General features: G+C 40.0%; 1 protein-coding gene across 1 annotated transcript in view; it reads right to left on the minus strand.

The window, feature by feature from the left end:
- LOC126470137 (phosphonopyruvate decarboxylase-like) overlaps positions 1-22,600 on the minus strand; it is a 109,247-nt gene that overhangs the window by 31,368 nt on the left and 55,279 nt on the right. Inside the window, exon 8 of the mRNA XM_050097753.1 lies at positions 1,755-1,952. Within this exon, the coding sequence (XP_049953710.1) occupies positions 1,755-1,952 (198 nt within the window). The remainder of the gene's footprint in view (positions 1-1,754; positions 1,953-22,600) is intronic.

Consider the following 22,600-nt stretch of genomic DNA (forward strand, 5'->3'; position numbering starts at 1 on the left):
GCCCTTAGCTATATTTATGAAATTGTCTGGCACATATCAGACACATTAGGTGAGGAAATTAATTACACAGTGTTTTATTGGATTTGGCAGAAACCTTTTATAGATTTGCTCAAAAGCATTCATTCAAAAACTAAATACTGCTGAGGTTAGTGAAAAAGTGGTGATCTGGGTATAAGTTCTTTAAAAAACACAGATCCCAGAGAATAAGACCAAAGAAATTGACAACCTTATTACATTTCTCACAAGGTCTTGTATGAGCAACACTGTCATTCAAAATACATGTGAATGATTCAGGCACAGGTCACTGGTAATTATTAGAGTTTTGGTCGTTCAATTACCATGGCAGAAAAGAATTAAGAGAGAGACTCTTCAGGAGAATATTTGTAGAATACAGAACTGGGTGAACAGTGTGACATCAATATAAATGAGTCAACAGATGAGGTTCTGTAGGAAAAGGCATAAGCCAATGTTGAACTATGTTTTATAGGGAGCTCTTTATTTATTCATGCAGACTGAGAAATTAAAATACCTGGGATACACCCGCTCTTCCCCATTCCTCAAAAAGGAAAGAAATGCATTAGAATCTTAGTGTAAAAAGTATGATCTATAGGAAAAGTAACACTACTTCAAATGATGAACTACAGATGATAATTAATTTTGAAGAATGCAGTGAAAACCTGCAAAATTTTGTGTACTAGTGAAGTGGCACTGGAATAATCAAGCATCTGAAAAAGGATTTGTTATATTTTAGCCAATGTGTACATTACACAGTGTGGCTACATTGCACAATCAGACAGAAGAAAGCACAAAACTGAAAAATGGTGAAAGAGTGAAAGACTAGATCATAATTTTAAAATGAGCATGGTTCATTGCAATAGGATAGTGGGATTTCCACATTTACAGGAAAGGTTGTGAGGGAATGGAATAATCTGCCCTTCTGATACATGATACTCTAGTCTTTCAAACAAAAACTGAAACTGTGTTAAATGGTGAATGCACAAATTTGATGGTTTTACTACTTGCACAATAGATCACAGAGCACTTGCTGAAGCTTTGAAATACTAGTGACATGATCTCTCAATTCACAAACTTATTTATTCTCTTCTTTCATAAAATGTAACAATTCTTCACTGAAATATGCACTTAACTGAAAATGGCCTAGATCTCATGTGTACACTGTTCCATAAAATTAATACCTGCCACATCACTGAAATTTATGGCATGTAAATGACATTAATTGTTGATAGTTTTTGAAAAGTGAAAGCAAATGTTCCCTTCATCCATACTGGTTTTTAAAAGACATAATCTGATTTTTGGTGGTTAATACCCATCTCGTTATTCATTATTTTGATATAAGAAATTAATCCTTATACTTATGTGTAGGCATTGACAATCTCTTCTTTTGTCCCAAGCATTTAACATCCATAACACCACAAATATCTACTACTGTATAGATAATTTTATCCTTTAATCTCTGTATATTGCTATATATTCAGTGTAAAGAGATAGGTTGCAATTGAAGTTTGACATAAAAGCAATTTTGGGAATCATAAAACTTCTGAGAGTAGGTCTATATTTGAAAACACTGTGAGATGAGTAAAACTTCTTAAAGAATTTTATATTTCTTTGTTGATGTTACAGTTACAGCAGTTTCAACAAATAAGAAGCTTCTTTACTCACCAAATTATGCTACAATTCAGACATGCAAGTTAGTAATTGTTGTGTATATTATGATAATTTTGTACGCAACTTACTTGTGTGTATCCATTTCCTTTGCATATTTTAATTATGTCAAATTGTGGATTTCTAGCAGCTGTTTGTTGTCCTCCCACAGAATCATGTGCACCATTATTAAAAATGATGTGTTTCATATTCTTTGGACTTGTCTGTCCTATTGTAGCAAGTGCACCCATATGCATTATCATCGCTCCATCACCATCTAGGCAGTATACCTGATGAAGAAAATTATTGCTCAGGTTTGTATGATTAATGCCTTAACAATGTCCTGTTGCTTATTCTGAAGGTAATAATTTAATGCCATATTGTCATGATTTATAATTTTATTCTAAACATTGTATTTTGGGTATAAAAACCAGAAAAAGCATTTAAGGTGTTAATGGGTTTGATGTTCAGTTTGAATAACTCAATTGATTTGCTGGAATATTGTATGCTTTGCACACTTCACTAACATTGAGAGTAAAATTTCTTTTATTATTATATAGAAAGGACTTAGAAATTATGATCTGTAATTAAACAGCTCACATTTTGAAAATAAGGGCCACAGATTTATTACATTATAAAATACCTAAAATTAATTCTCCTAGTTGGGGAAGCAAATCACAAGTCATTTCTGAAGCTCTGATTTCAATATCAGTTTTGTCACTTCACTGTGCAAATAATATGACACAGTATTATTTTTTGGTAAGATTTTTGTAATACAGTTTCACAAAATATTATAAATACTCTGAAGAGGTAAGTTCTGTGGCCACAAACTACACACTTCACAAACATTGAGGGTAAAATTTAGATCAAAGTGATGAAATTTTAAAATAATTCACTAAGAAATTCATGCACATAACACACAAACTAGTCTTGAATTTCACACAAGTAAATTATGTACTGAGTTCCACTCAACATTCTAAACAATAATATGCTGAAATTACTTTGAACTGTTTATTAGGACCATTGTAATTTTCCAGAAAATTAAAAACAATACATTCTATCCCAAAGAAAATGTTATTAATAACATGTCTCTGCATTATTCCTATAATAATAAATACTAAAACTGTTTTCTTCCATCTTCTTATGCAATTACCAACATTGTCATTTGTGTTGTTATCAAATTGTGTCTTACAGAAAACAGTGACACATTGTGAAACACATATCAGAAAAGCATAAAGTTTCTGGAAGATATGTCTTTAGATGCATAAATAAATGAAAAGTGTGCATGGATGGTATCCATCATATTTTATCAACATGATGTATTACATAGGCCTACATGATGGATGGAACCTAGAACTAACTAACTACATCACTGACACTGTACTATTAGTCTGGAAAGCCACTAAAAGTTGGATTATGACTTCTTTAGTATTACTATCACATCTAGGCTGCCTCTATCAGACACCATACTGCATTACCATGGACTGATGAAGGACACTATTGTGTTACTGAGTTCATATTGGATTAGTGAGCTGCATGCTGTGGTGTCATGTGAAGAAGATGTGGAAATTATAGGTAACATGAAGTTTGATACTATCTTCATATGGAAGGTGTTGAACTGCCCATACTGCCCATATTGCATCCCTGCTTAACAGCTGTGCTAAAAGTTTGAGTTTTATAATAATTGCAGTCTTGTGTGCTACACTATGATGTAACAATAATAACTGTTCTTTGTCATTTCAGTGTTGTAAATTGCTTGTCAAGATACAATACTTAACCACTAATGCTTCAGACTTGGGTGAGTGCTTGAGTGTACATTCCTGCAGATTCTCTTCACAAGTGATTAGCATGCTGACTACACACCATAATGGAACAGAGAATACATCTGCACTCTTAAAATACATCACAAAGAATTATATGGCAAAAATAATTTCCAGTGTGGAATTCCTGAATGGAGCATTCGATAAACATCTGCTTGTTTACATAAACATCCACTTATTTTGTCAACTAATTTTTATAATTTTATGAGAGAAGAAACAGAAAATGGGGCATCATTCATAGCTTTCTTTGGGTTTGAGAGTCAATTAATTGATATTCTGATGAGAGCCATATTCCAGCACATAGCTTGGAGGAAAATTAGGTAAATGACTTACATGACAAAACTGGGCTACAATGAGAATCTGGGCTAGTAATAACTGTTTCAACAATCAAGAGCAAGTGAAAATGCATTGGAACTGTAAGACCCAAAGTGGTGCTTTCCTTTCAGTTCCTTCCCCCCCCCCCCCCCCCTCCCCCTCTGAAAATACATGGCAACGTGTCCAGAATGCTAAGCCCTCCTCCACAACAAAAAAAGTTTGTACTGCTTACCAGAAAGGTACTTTTGCAACAAATTTTTCCAGCTGAGTATGTCTGCAATACAACCATATCACAATCAGTCCTTGAAAGGAAAGGACAGCATGTGTATAAGGAAAGTAGTCTATCACAGCTACCTCAAATCGGTAATGGAGTACGGACTTATATTTTGGGGCAGCTTGGAGCATATTTCTTGAATATTTAAACTTAAAAAAGTATCTTAATTGAGTCAACTGTGGTTTCTTGGTGAAACACAGTAAATAAACTAAACAAACACTGTTTTTCCCCTTGCTTCACAATTTTATTATTAATGTTGCTGCACAGCATAGGTTTTGGGTTATAAGCCCATTTTCAAGTACATTACTGATTCCCAAAGATATTAATGCACAGATAAACAGGATGGCAAGGCAAAGATAACTATCCATAGCTTAATATACAATTATGTCATTGGTGTAATTGTACATTAAGCTATGGAACGATATCTTAAAAAGTTACAATTATGTCATTGACATAATTGTACATTCAGCTATGGACCAATATCTTAAAAAGTTGAGATGATTATCTTTGATTGCTATCATGTTTATCTGTGCATTATCATCTTTGGGAATCAGTAATGACTGTGAAAATGGGCTTATAACCCGAAACCTAGGTTGTGCACTAGCATTAATAATAAAACATTAATAAGAAAACTGTGTAACAAGGCAAAAAACTGTGTTGGTTTGTTGAAAAAGTATCATTAGAAATATACAAAATGTAAAGTGAAGAAAATAATGTGACCCACTCTGGAAAAATACAAGTATATAAAGTGTTCCCTCACTGCAAAACTATGAACTGATTATCTTCGTACAAAAAAAGTCTGATTTGTATGGAGCAAATAAATCTCAACGTCACTCCAAACCAGGAATCAAAATAATTTTAGACTGCCAGCTCACCATTTAAAACATTATGCTCAAACTCCACAGTATATGGGCACAAAAATTTAAAAGGAAGTAAAAGGAAAAAAAAAAAATTGCTGAGCATTAATTTAGAAACAGTGAAAAATCTTATAAGGCAAACAGGTGTAGAAATTTTACTATTCAGCTGAAGAGTTTATGAAGGATGATCTGAAAATATGAGCCGAAGGAAACACATACTTAGGATTTTATAGTTTGTTATTTAAAAAATATCAGTTGTGTATCAGTTATGTGTTCAGTACAATATATTATATTAATGACATTTTAAAAACTGTAAATGCATTTTTGTGTTTTCACAAGTCCGCTGTACATTGTGTCAGTGACTTGAAATTGTATGTTTTTGCTATACAGATCTAATTTTGGGTTTACAATTTCATACTAATTTCAGCTGAGAGGAAGACACAGAATTGCTGAAACATCTGAACAAATCTTTATTTGTTACAGGAATGTTGTTAGACATAAGTGATACAAAATTAAAAAAAAAAAAAGACATACATGACTTATTTTCACTCTATAATCTCATACAGGGTCATATTTTGATGCAACTCATCAAGCCAAGTTGAAGTTCTCTGACTCCAAAAGCATGTAATATGAATTATTCATGGTTTGAATTTAAGAATGTCTTGCAGAGACCTCTACAAGGAATTTCGAACAAACAGCTCAGTTCATGAAATCAATAAAAGAAATTAGAATAAGCTGCCTAAAGATTTATGTTCACACACTTTGACCCAGAAAGGTCCATTAATCAGTAACACTCATTTCCAATAACTTTTCAGCAGTTATAAAATGTTTAGTCACCAATAAAATGAAATTGTAAAGGAGCCTAAAGGATTTGTTGTTGGTTAACTTTCCTATATAACTGAAGTTCTTACTAGAACTAGTTAACATGTATACTGTTATTAATATCAAATAACATAAGTTTTCATAAAATTCCACTTCTGTACTTGTTTGATGATATATGGCTTCAATAGCATAAGAATTTTCTTCTGTACTTTAGTGAATATAGAAGTCTCGTGATAACTGGTCCACAGCATTTGTGAAATTTTTAAATGAAATCATTCCTGTTTCTGGCTGTTAAAACATTATTTATTGCAATAAATAATGTTTTAACAGCCAAAATTGTAATGATTTCATGCAAACATTTTGTGAATATAAATTTAAAAATCTGTGACGAATTTAGAAGTTTGTTTTTAACTTTAAAATGAAAATATGTTTCAAATTTATTACTTTTTCCACATTCTTGAGGACAATTTCACTTTGGATCTAAGGACTGAACGTGTGTGAGCCAGATCTTGAAGAAAAATTAGGTAACAGGTTCCAGGTCACAAGTTTTTCAAGTCTAATTAATGTCCTAGCCAAGTGATAGAGGATGTAGGATCATTGTGCAAGGTTTTTACAAAGCTTGATCATGTTGTGGTAGTGGGAGGAGCAGAAAACAGTATTGATAGGGATCAGGGATACAATATTCTGTGTCCTGTTAATGATAGCATCTGCAACAAACCATACAAATGTTGGTTCAGTTCCTGCTTTCATGCAGTATGATCGGCCAAAATTGAACAGCTCTGTCAGGAGGGTCAATATGGAGTTAGATCAGCTGTTTTGGGTGGCTACCTTGTCAGGCATAGGTTTGGTTCCTGTTGATGGTATTTGTAGGTGAGACTTCACAAGACATGGCCTGGATCTCAGTTGCAAAGGGGAGGGTAAATTGGCTGGGATGATAACAAATCTTTAGGGGGGGGGGGGGGCACTGAAACTTATGGAAGTTCTTCTTTTTTAGGCTCAGTGTCCAATGATTCAAAATAGAATGAAATTAAGCTTAATCAGAAGCTCAGATAGGTAGGTACTAGAGATATTAATATATCACACGATTCTCATAAAAGTACAGTGAAAAATAATGTTAATATGTCACAAGATTCCCAAAAAAGCACAGTGAAAAATAATGTTAGTACATCGCATCAGAATATCAGGGGATTAAACTAGCTTTTTACCATCGGTTTTGCCTGCACACATGTATACCACATGTATTGCACACACTTCCTCCTCCTCCCGCTCCTCGTCCTCCTCCTCCTCCCACCTCTCTCTGTCAATATCCTCCTACCTCCTCTATCTGTACGTCTCTCCTCCCTGCCTCTCTACCCCTGTTCTCCCACTCTCTGTCCATCTCCTCCCATCCCTCTCTCAGTTCATCTCCTCTTTCCCCTCTGTCTGTTCATCTCCTCCTCCCCCTCTCTCTGTCTGTCTATCTCCTCCTCACCCCTTTCACTGCCCGTCTCCTTCTCCCTCCTCTTTCTATGGCTGCACCCTATGCCACCCCCACTGCAAGGGCAGATAGCTGGTTCTTACCCCCACAGTACTTCTTTTCAGACATTAAGCAGTATATGTAACAAGTTTGCTTGAAATCAATCCAGTAGTTTAGTCATAGGGGCCTGGCCCCACCAGAATTTTGTGATATAATTTCATTCTGCATATTTTGTTTCAGTTTTATATGAAATAGTTTGAGTATGACATGATTTTGGTGTAGTAGTATGAAATGATTTTGGCATAGTATGGGTAACTATCAGTAATCAGATGCAGTTTCCATAGTTCCATTACAGAAACACACAATGTTTCTCTAAGCTGCCAATAGTGGGGCCAAATCTAGCTGCTACTCTCCATCACCCCTCCTCTCAACCCATCGTTCCACAGTGATGGACCTCTTCTCCTTTCCCCACCCTATTCAGCCGAGGGCCAGCACTTCGTGGCCCATACTGCCTCCATACCCTCAGCTCAGCAAACTACAGGTGTAGTGACGTGACCAAGTTGTTTCCCTTCCTCCACCTCACCCCTGTCCATAGCACAGCTTGGAGCTACTTTGGATGGTCCACTGGATGGACTGGCTCATGCATACCCCTCATTCCCTGCACCTGAACGAGCTCTGTTGTCTATCACTTTACCACTTTCGACCCATCTACACCTATACACAGTGTCTGGGGCCAATTGGCTTAAGCCTGTAACCCAAATTTTCGTCTACATCACTTAACGCACCATCCTATAGGCCAACACAAAATGTCGCAAACAGTATATGTGGCCATCTCTCAGTAGTGTTTTGTACTCTGGAGCTTTTTGGTTGAAACTCAAGAATTCTTACAGTGATTTTAAAATCAATAAAGTGGATTGCTTGCTACAAAATTCTACAATTTTCTGTATATGAAAGAGAAGCTAGAAACTAAGCAGTCATTCCCAAATCATCCAGAAGGATTCATAATGTCTCAACCTGACGGAAAGAAGAAAATAACTTTCTGCAGTACATAGTTGCACTTAACAGTGAGTGAAGAGAAACAAAAGTTTGTTTCTATAGCATGTTATTTGATGGTGAAAGATTGTGGACAACAATCAGCTGTAAGGGTTTAAAGTATGAGGTGTATTCATAAAGTAAGGTCCGATTAGGCATGAAATGGAAACCACTGTGACAATCCAACGCAACTTTGCACATATGTGTTGGGCAGTGTCTTTAGTGTACCTGTCATTTGCTTCATGTCACCCTTATCTGTCCAGAGTGCAAAATGATCAAGTAGAAATGCCTAAGACAACAGTGTCTCCTGCCAAGTATGTGGATCTCGTGAGAGATTTCACCTGAAGCTATGCAACCCACATTACATAGATGTCATGAATTTCTTTTTTCAAGACAATTTTCAGCCGCATTCTGCAGGGGCAATGAAGCGTTTTCGATGAGAAGTGTTTCATCACCCACAATACAGCCCTTAATTGGCTCCCTCCATTGTCATCTCTGTTCATGTGAACCACTAGTTATGAAGACAACATTTTGGCAAAAACAATGAAAGGCAGGCCAGTGTAGAGAATTGGTGGAAAGCACTGGCAGCTACTTTCTGTGATGAGGGTACCGGAAAGTTTGTACAACACCACGACAAATGTCTAAGTTGGAGTAGCAACTATTTAGAGAGGTACTGGAAGGTGTGGCTAACTGTTGGGAATAAAAAAAATTTTGATTTTCATTTGTTTTTCACTTCACAACTGATTGGACCTTACTTTCTGAACAGCCCTCATATTTAAGAGAACACATTAACACACATGAGGAAAGTGCACTACATTTAGAGGATGCTTGTAAATATAAAATGTTTGGCACCTTTAACAGTGCTTCTCAGATTGATTTAGTGTATAAAATGTCAATTCAGAAACATGATTAATTAGTTACAAAGGACACACATATTAAACAAGTAGTTGAGTGCTTAATGTTTCATACAACTTATGAGTTAGCACTAAGGGTTCAGCCAACTGTGGTAATTTCTTAGATTTATTATCTCTTCATGAAAATGTTGACAGTGTGTTAGTTGATGAATTAGATGGCTGTAATACTTATACTTGTAAATATGTGTAACAAATTATACAAAATGAACTTTCAGTCTGTATGTATCACGTTTACATTGACGAACTGATTAAAGACATTAATGCTGCCACTTTTCTTTCTGTGCAGGCGGCTGGAATAACACATATTACATGCAAAAGTCAGTTTGTCATTACACTGAGGTACATCATGGGAAAGAAACCTGTTGAAAGGTTCCTTTCCTCTAACATAAATGATGTACATGAATGTTATATAACAACAGTTACAAATGGTTTCTTTATGGAGTTTATTGCCTTTTTATCTGGGCTCCACCAAAGAAAATGGGCATGAGCTGCCATTGATTCATACATCTGTTTTTATACATGTACCTGAGAATGTGTGGTAAAGGACACTATTATCTCACTCTTTGAGAGAAGGTTCATGCAAATGGCATTCCATTTTGTACTTTGATTTTGTTGTGTTTGTATGTAATTTGAATAATACGCATTAGATGCTGAAGTACACCATTATTTCCTAAAATTTACCATAATGTAACTCTGTTAACTTTATCAAAGGATTATCATACTTGAAAGAGGGTATGCACTGGGATAGCTGTAGCCCCTATGTTTTTCAACAATTTGGTAGACTGGAGAAACACTTGTAAGCAAGATTTTCTGATCTGAAACCTATTCTGTTGTTCTCTACGAAAAATTTCTGAAAGTACCTTTAGTCTACTCATTATTAGCATCAAACATTTTCTATGAGATTAAGACTTGGTGTTTAGCTGGCCAATTGAGTGCCATAGTGTGTTTAAGTGTTTGTTAAAGCCAGACAGAAATGTCCACAGAATACCTACAATGAAAACTGCAATGTAAGGAGAGCTGCACAGTGAAATACATCATTCCAGTTTTACAGAGGAACAGAGAGTACATGTTTCAAGTGAATTATGCCTACTTGTATCATTCAAAACTGTACACCCATGTAGTGAAGTGTATTTGAATGAACCCAACTATAACATTTCAAACTCTTAAGTACCTATAATGAAGGAACCCTATTTCTCCACATTGAGGAACACCATCAGAAGTTAAAGACACTAGTTGCATTAGCAGACTGAAAAACAAAATGTTGTATAGAGTTTTTGCAGTTGATAGCAAAAGCCTTATTTTTTTATTTTTCCTTCAAAATGATGGCGGATATGATGTAAGCAATTACAGACCAGTGTTATTATTATCCAGATTCTCAAAAAATATCATAAGAATAATATATGAAGGACTATCAGATTTGCTGAATAAAAGTAAAATACTGTCCAGTGCCCAGCATGTCATTAGAAAAATCAAACCTACTGAAACCACAGTCTTTGTTTTTAGAAAGTGAACCTTAGTCTCATACACAGTGATGAATCAAACTGTGAGCTGTTTCTAAACCTTTTGCTGAGTAAATTATATTGCTATGGTATCCTGTTTATGACCAATGTCTAGTTCAACTCCTATCTGTTGGACAGGTATCAGAGAGTATAAGTTTGTCATGATGGCAGAACTTCAGTCTCAACAATCAGAAAAGTTAAATAAGGTACCTCTAGGCTCTTTGTTGTTATCAGTAGTTTTAAATGATTTACTGCTACAGTTATATGCAGAAAATGCTGTGTATTTTGTATACAGCACCATTATTTTTATTAAGTAACAAAATGTACCCAACCTACAGTAGAAAATAGTAGTAATAGCAGAAGAGGTAGGAAAATGGTTTTGTCATAACTGTTTCGTAGTTAATGGCAAACAGAAGTGTGAATGAGCTTCAGCCACTTAAGAAGCAAAGAAGAATCTGGCATAGTAAGGGAATTTGGAAATTTTAGGTTTCAGAAGGCCTCCCACAAAAAATCATTATGAGTATGGATAGACAGTTATTTACAATGGGCAAGTTATGTAGAAACACTAAACACAAAATTAGTGCATGGTGTTACATCTTAAGAATGCTTAAGAAGTAATACAATAATGAAACATTGTTGTCTACATATTATTCACCAACCTGCAGTACACTGTGGTCCTGGGTTCAGTTAGTTAGTTACTTGTTGCACAGATCATATTTGTCATAAATGGTATGGTGTGGAATGTGCCAATAGAACAAATGCCTACAAGATGTAGGTGTGTGAATGCCACACAAAATCTGTGCAATGAATATTTTTACCTAAGTGAGGATATCAGTCTGTAAGACATCCGTGAATGAAAATATGCAAAATAATTTAATTTACTGAATTCTATGTCTCCAAAAGTTGGCAATTATTCTTATGGCAAAAGTGGCTCACCCTAAACTTTTAGAAGCTATGCTATATAATTCTCCAGTTTAAATTTTCATTAATATGCACACCTAAGAACTTAAAACTTTCTACTCTATTATTTCTTGTTGATGTACTAGGTAAAAGCAGATGGGATACTTTCGTTGGTACAAAACTAGGTAAGCTGTGATTTTCAAAGATTAAAGGGAGCCAAATTGTGCTAAGCCACTTAGTAATTTTCACAAAAACATCATTTACTATTTTCTCTGTTGATGCTTCTTTGCTTGGCTTCAAAACAATGCTTGTATCCTGAGTGAATTTTTCACTCCACAGTGGACCGTAGGCTGATATGAAACTTCCTGGCAGATTAAAACTGTATGCTAGACCAGGACTTGAGCCCAGGAGTTTAGCCTTTTGTGGGCAAGTTCTCTACCAACTGAGCTATCCAAGAATGACTCACAATCCATACTCACAGCTTTACTTCCACAGTACTTCATATCCTGCCTTCCAAGCTCCACAGTTCTCCTGTGAATCTTGCAGGACTAGCACTCATGGAAGAAAGGATATTGAAGAGACATGGCTTAGCCATGGCCTGGGGGCTTTTTTCAGAATCAATTTTTTCTCTGCAGTGAAGTGTGCACTAATATGACACTTACTGGCAGATTAAAACTATGTGCTGGACTGAGACACAAACCCAGGACCTTTGCCTTTTGCAAGCAGGTGGTCTACCAACTAAGCTACCCATGCATGACTCACAAGCAATCCTCACAGCTTTACTTCTGCCCATACCTCATCCCCTACCTCCCAAATTATGCAGAAGTTCTTCAGTGAAACTTGATGGGGAAGTTGTGTATCAACACAGTCCACTGCATAGTGAAAACTTTTTTCTGGAGTCACCCACTAGGCTATGACAAAGCTATATCTCTGCAATATCCTTTCTTCCAGGAGTGATAATCCCACTAGTTCCAAAGGAGAAATTATATGAAATTTGGAATGTATGAGATGAGGTACTGGTGGAAGTAAAGCTGTGAGTTTGGGCCCCTCTGCCTGTAAAAACATCCTATGGCAGGGAACAGTACAGTCTCATCCAATTACATTGCTTATTTTCATTAGAAGTAACGTTTAATGTCCCTTGCAACATTGAATTCTTTTCTTTGCATTCATTATGTTTGCAAGATGTTGGCCAGAAGAATCTTTTCCATGGATGATTTGCCTTAACAGTTTCCATTGCACTGTTTTAATTGAAATCATGTTCTATACACACTTATTAAGTCCCACAGTCACTTTTGTGGCAGCAGTCTTCTTATCTGAAATGATAACCCTCTTTAAGGACCTCCTGTCCCTGTCAGTCACTCTAGTATCGCTTGTACTACTTTATCTTGCAGAAGAAAATTTCTCTTCAACTCTGTCGTGATTAATTTCTATCAAAATCTTGACTGTTGAGACAGCTGTACCAGTTAACACCAGGAAGAAGCTTTTACAGGAAGACCATACCGTCTGACATGTGGTAGATCAATACATCATAAAAATCACAGAATACTTCTGTCTGAAAACACGTTCAAGAATATCACTAACATCACTTGAAACATGAGCGAAAAATACCTGCTGGCCGCTGTGGCTGAGTGGTTCTAGGCACTTCAGTCTGGAACCACGTGGCTGCTACAGTCGCAGGTTCGAATCCTGCCTCGGGCATGGATGTGTGTGATGTCCTTAGGTTAGTTAGGTTTAAGTAGTTCTAAGTCTAGGGGACTGATGACCTCAGATGCTAAGTCTCATAGTGCTTAGAGTCATTTGAACCATTTTGGAAAAATTCCTCAGTTAAAACACAAAATACGTAACACCGTCTACAGTAAACCTGTAAACAAAATGTGTAACATTATCAGCAGTACACCTGTAAAGAAAGACCCTGAACCAGATGCATTTGAGTACCCATTCCAGAGGAAGTCTCTGGCCCACAGGATCTGGGCAGCCACAGAGGGTGGCATTACTAGTTACTGAGAGCTCCAATGTCAGACGCATAATGTGTCCTCTTAGATATGTGGCTGCTAAGGAGGGGAAGAAATCCAGTGAGCACTCTGTGTGGATACTGGGAGGTGTCCATTCAGATGTGGAACGAGTGCTTGCAGGTGCCACGAAGAGCACAGAGTGCAGCCAACTGCAGGTGTTGGCTCATGTCGATACTAATGATGTGTGTCGCTTTTGATCGTCGTAACTGCCGTCTGCTTCACGTCTGCTGTGCAGCGAGCTACCTTAATTTAAGTATTAACTGTATTTTTCTTACTTGTCACTTCTTCTTCCGTGTGTATTTGCTTTTAGGAAGCTTTAATTGTCGGGTGCTATTAATAGTGTTCCATAGATTTCGTGTTTGTTTTGAATACAGTCAGAGAGAGTCCCTTTAGTCAGCCATAGTGCCAGTAGTGCTAGTGTTTGTTTTCAATACAGTCCAGAGTCAGGTAGTGCTATTTTCATTGTTTTCTACAAGAAGTGCCTAACAACCACAGTTTAGTTAATAAACAGTCGCCTTTAGTGAATTAGCAGTCTAGTTAAAGGTTGATTAACACTCTTCAGTAAATTGATTCCTTAGGATGGATAGGATGTGTGACTGCTGTGTACGGACGCAGGAGGAGCTGGCCACTGTTCGCGAACAGCTGAGCGTGTTGATGGCCGCGGTCAGCCGTCTTCAGGCTGCTGCCTCGGAGTGTAGCGGCAGTGGGGAGTCTGGTGCGTCGCAAGGTACACCCCAGGTGTTACATGCTTCACCCACTGTCCCTGCTGTCGAGACATCTTCGCGTGTACTGGGCGCGGTTGGGCCACCCTCTCCCCAAGGGGAGTGGCGGGTTCAGCGGCGTTCGCGGCGCACGAGGCGGAGGGTCAATGTGGAGGCTGGCCGTGTGGCATCGCCCGCTCTGCCTGTGAGTGGACATGTGGCTGCTCCTTCAGCAAGGCCCGAGCAGGCACACGGGGGGAGGGGTTTATTAGTTATTGGGAGCTCCAACGTTAGGCGGGTGATGGAGCCCCTTAGGGAAATAGCGGGAAGGTCGGGGAAGGAGGCCAGTGTTCACTCTGTCTGCTTGCCAGGGGGTCTCATCCGAGATGTGGAGGAGGCTCTGCCGGCGGCGATAGAGAGCACTGGGTGCACCCGACTGCAAATTGTTGCTCATGTCGGCACCAATGACTCCTGCCGTCTGGGTTCAGAGGTCATCCTCCGTTCGTACAGGCGGTTGGCGGAATTGGCGAAGGCGGAAAGCCTCGCTCGCGGGGTGAAATCAGAGCTAACTATTTGTAGTATCGTTCCCAGAACCGATCGCGGTCCTCTGGTTTGGAGCCGAGTGGAAGGCTTAAACCAGAGGCTCAGACGATTCTGCGGAGATCTGGGGTGCAAATTTCTCGACCTCCGCTATCGGGTGGAGAAATTTAGGGTCCCCCTGAATAGGTCAGGCGTGCACTACACGCCGGAAGCGGCTACAAGGGTAGCGGAGTACGTGTGGAGTGCACATGGGGGTTTTTTAGGTTAGAGAATCCCCTCCCTAGGCCCGACAAGACGCCTCCTGAGACGCAGCAAGGTAGGAGTAGGCAAAATGCAACAGGGAATAACAATATTAATGAGCTAATAGTAAACTGCAGGAGCGTCTACAGAAAGGTCCCAGAACTGCTCTCATTAATAAACGGTCACAACGCCCATATAGTACTAGGGACAGAAAGTTGGCTGAAACCAGATGTAAATAGTAATGAAATCCTAAACTCAGATTGGAATGTATACCGCAGAGACAGGCTGGACAGTGAAGGGGGAGGCGTGTTTATAGCGATAAGAAGTGCAATAGTATCGAAGGAAATTGAGGGAGATCCGAAATGTGAAATGATTTGGGTGAAGGTCACGGTTAAAGCAGGCTCAGACATGGTAATTGGATGTCTCTATAGGCCCCCTGGCTCAGCAGCTGTTGTGGCTGAGCACCTGAAGGATAATTTGGAAAATATTTCGAGTAGATTTCCCCACCATGTTATAGTTCTGGGTGGAGATTTTAATTTGCCGGATATAGACTGGGAGACTCAAACTTCATAACGGGTGGCAGGGACAAAGAATCCAGTGAAATTTTTTAAAGTGCTTTATCTGAAAACTACCTTGAGCAGTTAAACAGAGAACCGACTCGTGGCGATAACATATTAGACCTTCTGGTGACAAACAGACCCGAACTATTTGAAAAAGTTAACGCAGAACAGGGAATCAGCGATCATAAAGCGGTTACGGCATCGATGATTTCAGCCGTAAATAGGAATATTAAAAAGGGTAGGAAGATTTTTCTGTTTAGAAAAAGTGACAAAAAGCAGATTTCAGAGTACCTGTTGGCTCAACACAAAAGTTTTGTCTCAAGTACAGATAGTGTTGAGGATCAGTGGACAAAGTTCAAAACCGTCGTACATAATGCGTTAGATGAGTATGTGCCAAGCAAGATCGTAAGAGATGGAAAAGAGCCACCGTGGTACGACAACCGAGTTAGAAAACTGCTGCGGAAGCAAAGGGAATTTCACAGCAAACGAGGGCTATGCGAGAGGCGTTCAATGAATTCGAAAGTAAAGTTCTATGTACTGACTTGGCAGAAAATCCTAAGAAATTTTGGTCTTATGTCAAAGCGGTAGGTGGATCAAAACAAAATGTCCAGACACTCTGTGACCAAAATGGTACTGAAACAGAGGATGACAGACTAAAGGCCGAAATACTAAATGTCTTTTTCCAAAGTTGTTTCACAGAGGAAGATTGCACTGTAGTTCCTTCTCTAGATTGTCGCACAGATGACAAAATGGTAGATATCGAAATAGACGACAGAGGGATAGAGAAACAATTAAAATCGGTCAAAAGAGGAAAGGCCTCTGGACCTGATGGGATACCAGTTCAATTTTACACAGAGTACGCGAAGGAACTTGCCCCCCTTCTTGCAGCGGTGTACCGTAGGTCTCTAGAAGAGCGTAGCGTTCCAAATGATTGGAAAAGGGCACAGGTCATCCCCGTTTTCAAGAAGGGACGTCGAGCAGATATGCAGAACTATAGACCTATATCTCTAACGTCGATCAGTTGTAGAATCTTGGAACACGTATTGTGTTCGAGTATAATGACTTTTCTGGAGACTAGAAATCTACTCTGTGGGAATCAGCATGGGTTTCGAAAAAGACGGTCATGTGAAACCCAGCTCGCGCTATTCGTCCACGAGACTCAGAGGGCCATAGATACGGGTTCACAGGTAGATGCCGTGTTTCTTGACTTCCGCAAGGCGTTCGATACAGTTCCCCACAGTCGTTTAATGAACAAAGTAAGAGCATATGGACTATCAGACCAATTGTGTGATTGGATTGAGGAGTTCCTAGATAACAGGACGCAGCATGTCATTCTCAATGGAGAGAAGTCTTCCGAAGTAAGAGTGATTTCAGGTGTGCCGCAGGGGAGTGTCATAGGACCGTTGCTATTCACAATATACATAAATGACCTTGTGGATGACATCGGAAGTTCACTGAGGCTTTCTGCGGATGATGCTGTGGTGTATCGAGAGGTTGTAACAATGGAAAATTGTACTGAAATGCAGGAGGATCTGCAGCGAATTGACGCATGGTGCAGGGAATGGCAATTGAATCTCAATGTAGACAAGTGTAATGTGCTGCGAATACACAGAAAGATAGATCCTTTATCATTTAGCTACAAAATAGCAGGTCAGCAACTGGAAGCAGTTAATACCATAAATTATCTGGGAGTACGCATTAGGAGTGATTTAAAATGGAATGATCATATAATGTTGATCGTCGGTAAAGCAGATGCCAGACTGAGATTCATTGGAAGAATCCTAAGGAAATGCAATCCGAAAACAAAGGAAGTAGGTTACAGTACACTTGTTCGCCCACTGCTTGAATACTGCTCACCGGTGTGGGATCCGTACCAGATAGGGTTGATAGAAGAGATAGAAAAGATCCAACGGAGAGCAGCGTGCTTCGTTACAGGATCATTTAGTAATCGCGAAAGCGTTACGGAGATGATAGATAAACTCCAGTGGAAGACTCTGCAGGAGAGACGCTCAGTAGCTCGGTACGGGCTTTTGTCAAAGTTTCGAGAACATACCTTCACCGAAGAGTCAAGCAGTATATTGCTCCCTCCTACGTATATCTCGCGAAGAGACCATGAGGATAAAATCAGAGAGATTAGAGCCCACACAGAGGCATACCGACAATCCTTCTTTCCACGAACAATACGAGACTGGAATAGAAGGGAGAACCGTTAGAGGTACTCAGGGTACCCTCCGCCACACACCGTCAGGTGGCTTGCGGAGTATGGATGTAGATGTAGAAGAGATTCTGTCTGTTTTCAGGCGGCTATCTGAAGTGGTAAAGAGTGCAAGACTTGCTTGTGAGATGAAGGCAGAGCTCACCATCTGTAGTAACGTCGACACGAACAATTGCGGACCTTTGGTTCAGAGTTGAGTCAAAGACTGAATTGGAGGCTTAGACGATTCTGTGACCACGTAGATTGCAGATTTTTCGACTTATGCCATAGCGTGGTGGGGTTTCGGGTTCAGCTTAAGTCTGTCAGGAGTCTACTACACACATGTAGTATCTACACGAGTAGTGTGGAGTGGGCGTTTTTTTTTTTTTTTCTTTTAAAAAGGTTAGAGGCTGTCGGGAAAGACTAGAAAGGGCCTCAGTTTCAAAGAGTGCAGGACAAGCAGAGGAAGAGGGTAGACACAGCAACCATCAGTGGTTCAACTGTATATTGTCGTAGCCGTGTCGGGAAAGAACCAGAGCTCCAAGCGCTAATAGAAAGCACTGAAGCTCAAATGGTTACGGGTATCGAAAGCTGGCTAAAGCTGGAGATAAATTCAGCCGAAATGTTAAAAAAAGATCTAACTGGGGCCAGAAAAGATAGTTTAAATACTGTTGGTGGCGCCGGGTTTGTTGTTGTTATAAATAGCAAAGTTGAGGTGTTGGTATGGTTAGAGTTATACTTGTCAACCGAAATATATTAATAATTGATTCCTTTTACGGACACCCCGGCCCAGATGATTCAGTTGCTGAACAGTTAAAAAAAACTTGAGTATAATATAAATTGGTACCCCCCTTCCCCCCCCCCCCCCCCCCATACAATTGAAGTTGTTCAAAGCAGCTGGTAGTTATAAAACATGGTCAGAAACTGTACTAAAATGCTTTCCCCGAAATTTAATTTTTAGCAGTTAGTTCAGAAGCCCAATCGAAGTGTAAATGGTTGCAAAATGGTTCAAATGGCTCTGAGCACTATGCGACTTAACTTCTGAGGTCATCAGTTGCCTAGACCTTAGAACTAATTAAACCTAACTAACCTAAGGACATCACACACATCCATGCCCGAGGCAGGATTCGAACCTGCGACCGTAGCGGTCGCTCGGCTCCAGAGAGTAGCGCCCAGAACCGCACGGCCACTCCGGCCGGCTAAATGGTTGCAAAAACATGCTTGACCTCTTAGTAACAAATAATCCTGAGCAAGTACGGAGCATTATGAGGGATGCGGTGATAAGTGGCGGAATGTTCGCTGTAACGAGACTGACTACCGCATCATCGAAATCCACCAAAAGCAAATGCAAAATAAATCTATTTTTTTTTTTAAAAAAAGCAGACAAAAATTTGCTTGACCTCTCATACCAGACGAGTGTAACCCAAATGTTTCCGTGGTAGAGTAATTATGGTGGTGGTGGTTTTTGGGGGAAGGAGACCAGACAGCGAGGTCATCGGTCTCATCGGATTAGGGAAGGACGGGGAAGGAAGTCGGCCGTGCCCTTTGAAAGGAACCATCCCAGCATTTGCCTGGAGCGATTTAGGGAAATCACGGAAAACCTAAATCAGGATGGCCGGACGCGGGATTGAACCGTCGTCCTCCCGAATGCGAGTCCAGTCTCTAACCACTGCGCCACCTCGCTCGGTGAGTAATTATGGTGTAGGCGTACGTGGAGACAGTGTTTGCATAGCAATCGCCGACATAGTGTAACTGAGGCAGAATAAGGGGAATCAGCCCGCATTCGCCGAGGCAGATGGAAAACCACCTTAAAAACCATCCACAGGCTGGCCGGCACATCGGACTTCGACACTAATTCCACCGGGCGGATTCGTGCCGGGGACCAGCATGCCTTCCCGCTCAGGAAGCAGCGCGATAAACCGAGCGGCTAGCCGGGCGGGCTCAATAGCCCCATACTTAGCAGTCATATACAATCGCTCACTCGACGAAAGACGTATACCAAAAAACTAGAAAGCGGCATAACTCATACCAATACTCAAGAAAGGAAATAGGAGTAATCCGTTGAATTACAGACACATATCACTGACGTCGATTTGCAGTAGGATTTTGGAACATATACTATGTTAGAACATTATGAATTACCTCGGAGGTAAGTCAGTACGGATTCAGAAAATATCTTTCTTGTAAAAGACAGCTAGCTCTTCATTCTCACGAAGTAATGAGTGGTATTAACGGGGATCTCCAACTGATTCCATGTTTCTAGATTTCCGGAAGGTTTTTGACACCGTACTTCACAAGAGACTTTTAATCAAATTGCGTGCCTATGGAGTATCGCTTCAGTTGTGTGACTGGATACGTGATTTCCTTACAGAAAGGTCACAGTACATATCAGTCGACGGAAAATCTTCGCGCAAAACGGAAGTGATATCTGGCGTTTCCCTATATATCCGATTTAGGAGACAATCAGAGCAGCCCTATTAGATTTTTTACACAAGATGGTGTCATTTACCGTCTAGTAAACTTATCAGAAGATCAAAACCAATTTCAAAATGACTTGGAGACAATATCTGTGCGGTACGAAAAGTGGTAACTCTCTGTGAATACGGGAAAGTCATCACCATGAGAACGAGAAAAATCCGTTAAATGTCGGTTACACCATAAATCACGTAAATCTAAGGCTGTCAATGTAACTAAATACCTAGGCATTACAATTACGAGAAACTTGAATTGGAACGATCCCACAGATAATGTCGCGGGGAAGGCAAACCAAAGACTGCGTTTTATTAGGAGAACACTTAGAAGATGCAACAGGCCTACTAAAGAGACTACCCACACTGCACTTGTTCGTCCCCTGCTAGAGTATTGTTGTGCTGTATGGGATTCTTACCAGACAGGATTGACTATGGATATAAAAAGAAGTCCAAAGAAGGGCAGCTCGTTTTTTTTTATCGCGTAACAGGGGAGTGAACGTCATGGACATGATAAGCGAATTGAATGTAAAAATAGTTTATTGCCTTCCAGCTAGATAGGGAGAAATGGTCATCATAATAAAATAAATGAAATTAGAGCTCGTACAGAAAGGTTTAAGTGTTCATTTAAAAAAAAAATTGTTCAAATGTGTGTGAAATCTTGTGGGACTTAACTGCTAAGGTCATCAGTCCCTAAGCTTACACACTACTTAACCTAAATTATCCTAAGGACAAACACACACACCCATGCCCGAGGGAGGACTCGAACCTTCGCCGGGATCAGCCACACAGTCCATGACTGTAGCGCCTTAGACCGATTTTTTTTCTTTCTCATTTTTGCACTATATTGGTCGATGAATTTGTTCGTAGCGGACGTCCGATAACAGCCGTTCAGGTTCTTTGTTGATCTGTTCACTCAGTTTTTTATTACAGAGGGTAGCTAACCCTCTGACCAAGCACACTGAGCTACCGTGCCGGCTTTTTTTTTATGGGGCACATCGGCCCTCCAAAAATTAGTTAGTATATAAGTCCAAGATGTTTGGCTGTGTACCATGACCGCTCGGCTAATCCCGCGCGGCTGTTCATTTTCCCCAGGCGCTGTTAAAGAGTGGAACGGTAGATAAATAGCTCGAAGGTGATTCAGAAAACCCTCTGCTAGGCACGTTAAATGTGAACTGCAGAATAGTCATGCAAATGCAGAAGAACTACATACTACTATGGATAGGTTAGCCTCTTAAAAGAGTCTCACAATGACTACCAGTATAGCCGGCCGCGGTGGTCGTGTGGTTCTAGCGCTGCAGTCCGGAACCGCGGGACTGCTATGGTCGCAGGTTCGAATCCTGCCTCGGGCATGGATGTGTGTGATGTCCTTAGGTTAGTTAGGTTTAAGTAGTTCTAAGTTCTAGGGGACTGATGACCTAAGATGTTAAGTCCCATAGTGCTCAGAGCCATTTGAAGCCATTTGACTACTAGGAACTGATGAAACGACGAAATGCATGGCATACAGATGCATACCAAGACACTATAGTCGATGCCGTTTGAGTTGTACTATGCGGCTGGTCCCGGCGGAGGTTCGAGTCCTCCCTCGGGCATGGGTGTGTGTGTTTGTCCTTAGGATAATTTAGGTTAAGTAGTGTGTAAGCTTAGTGACTGATGACCTTAGCAGTTAAGTTCCATAAGATTTCACACACATTTGAACATTTTGTTTGAGTTGTAAACACCATAAACTCTCAAGGATACTACTCAAGACGATGGGCCTCTAAAGCAACTGGCAGTCCATTACATACCCACTACACAATCAGAAAGTCACTTACTATAGAGAGTAATGTGGGGAAAGATACAAACACATAGAATTAACAAAACTCACAGAACTATGTACCTCCCGCTGTGGCTTGTATATATCATCTTGTCGGTTCTCCAGAAAACAAGACAATGGTTTGCCTCGTTGAATACACGGGTTCTCGTCAGATCACCGAAGTTACGCAACGTCGGGCACGGCCAGAACTTGGATGGATAACATCCTGGGTACGCCTCGTTCTTGTTGGCTGCTTTCCCTTTGCCTTTATGGCAAAGGGGAAGAAGGGTGGTGGTGCAAGGTTCTTGCTCACCAGGCTTTGCGCCAGCGCCGTAGATCAAATTCCAAACCTCTTCGTAGTGTCTCTTGAAGTGAGGGCATATGACACCGTTGATAGTGGTCCGTCTGTCGAATGGGGATATTAAGCTCGAGGGTCTCTTGGTGCTATTCGTGAGGAGTAGGCTATGTGCCGGTATATGATTTCACTCTTTCCCTTCTCTCACCGTCATCCGTCACAAACACGACACCAGACTAAACAC

This window comes from Schistocerca serialis, chromosome 3 (genome assembly GCF_023864345.2).
Source record: "Schistocerca serialis cubense isolate TAMUIC-IGC-003099 chromosome 3, iqSchSeri2.2, whole genome shotgun sequence".
Lineage (NCBI taxonomy): Eukaryota > Metazoa > Arthropoda > Insecta > Orthoptera > Acrididae > Schistocerca > Schistocerca serialis.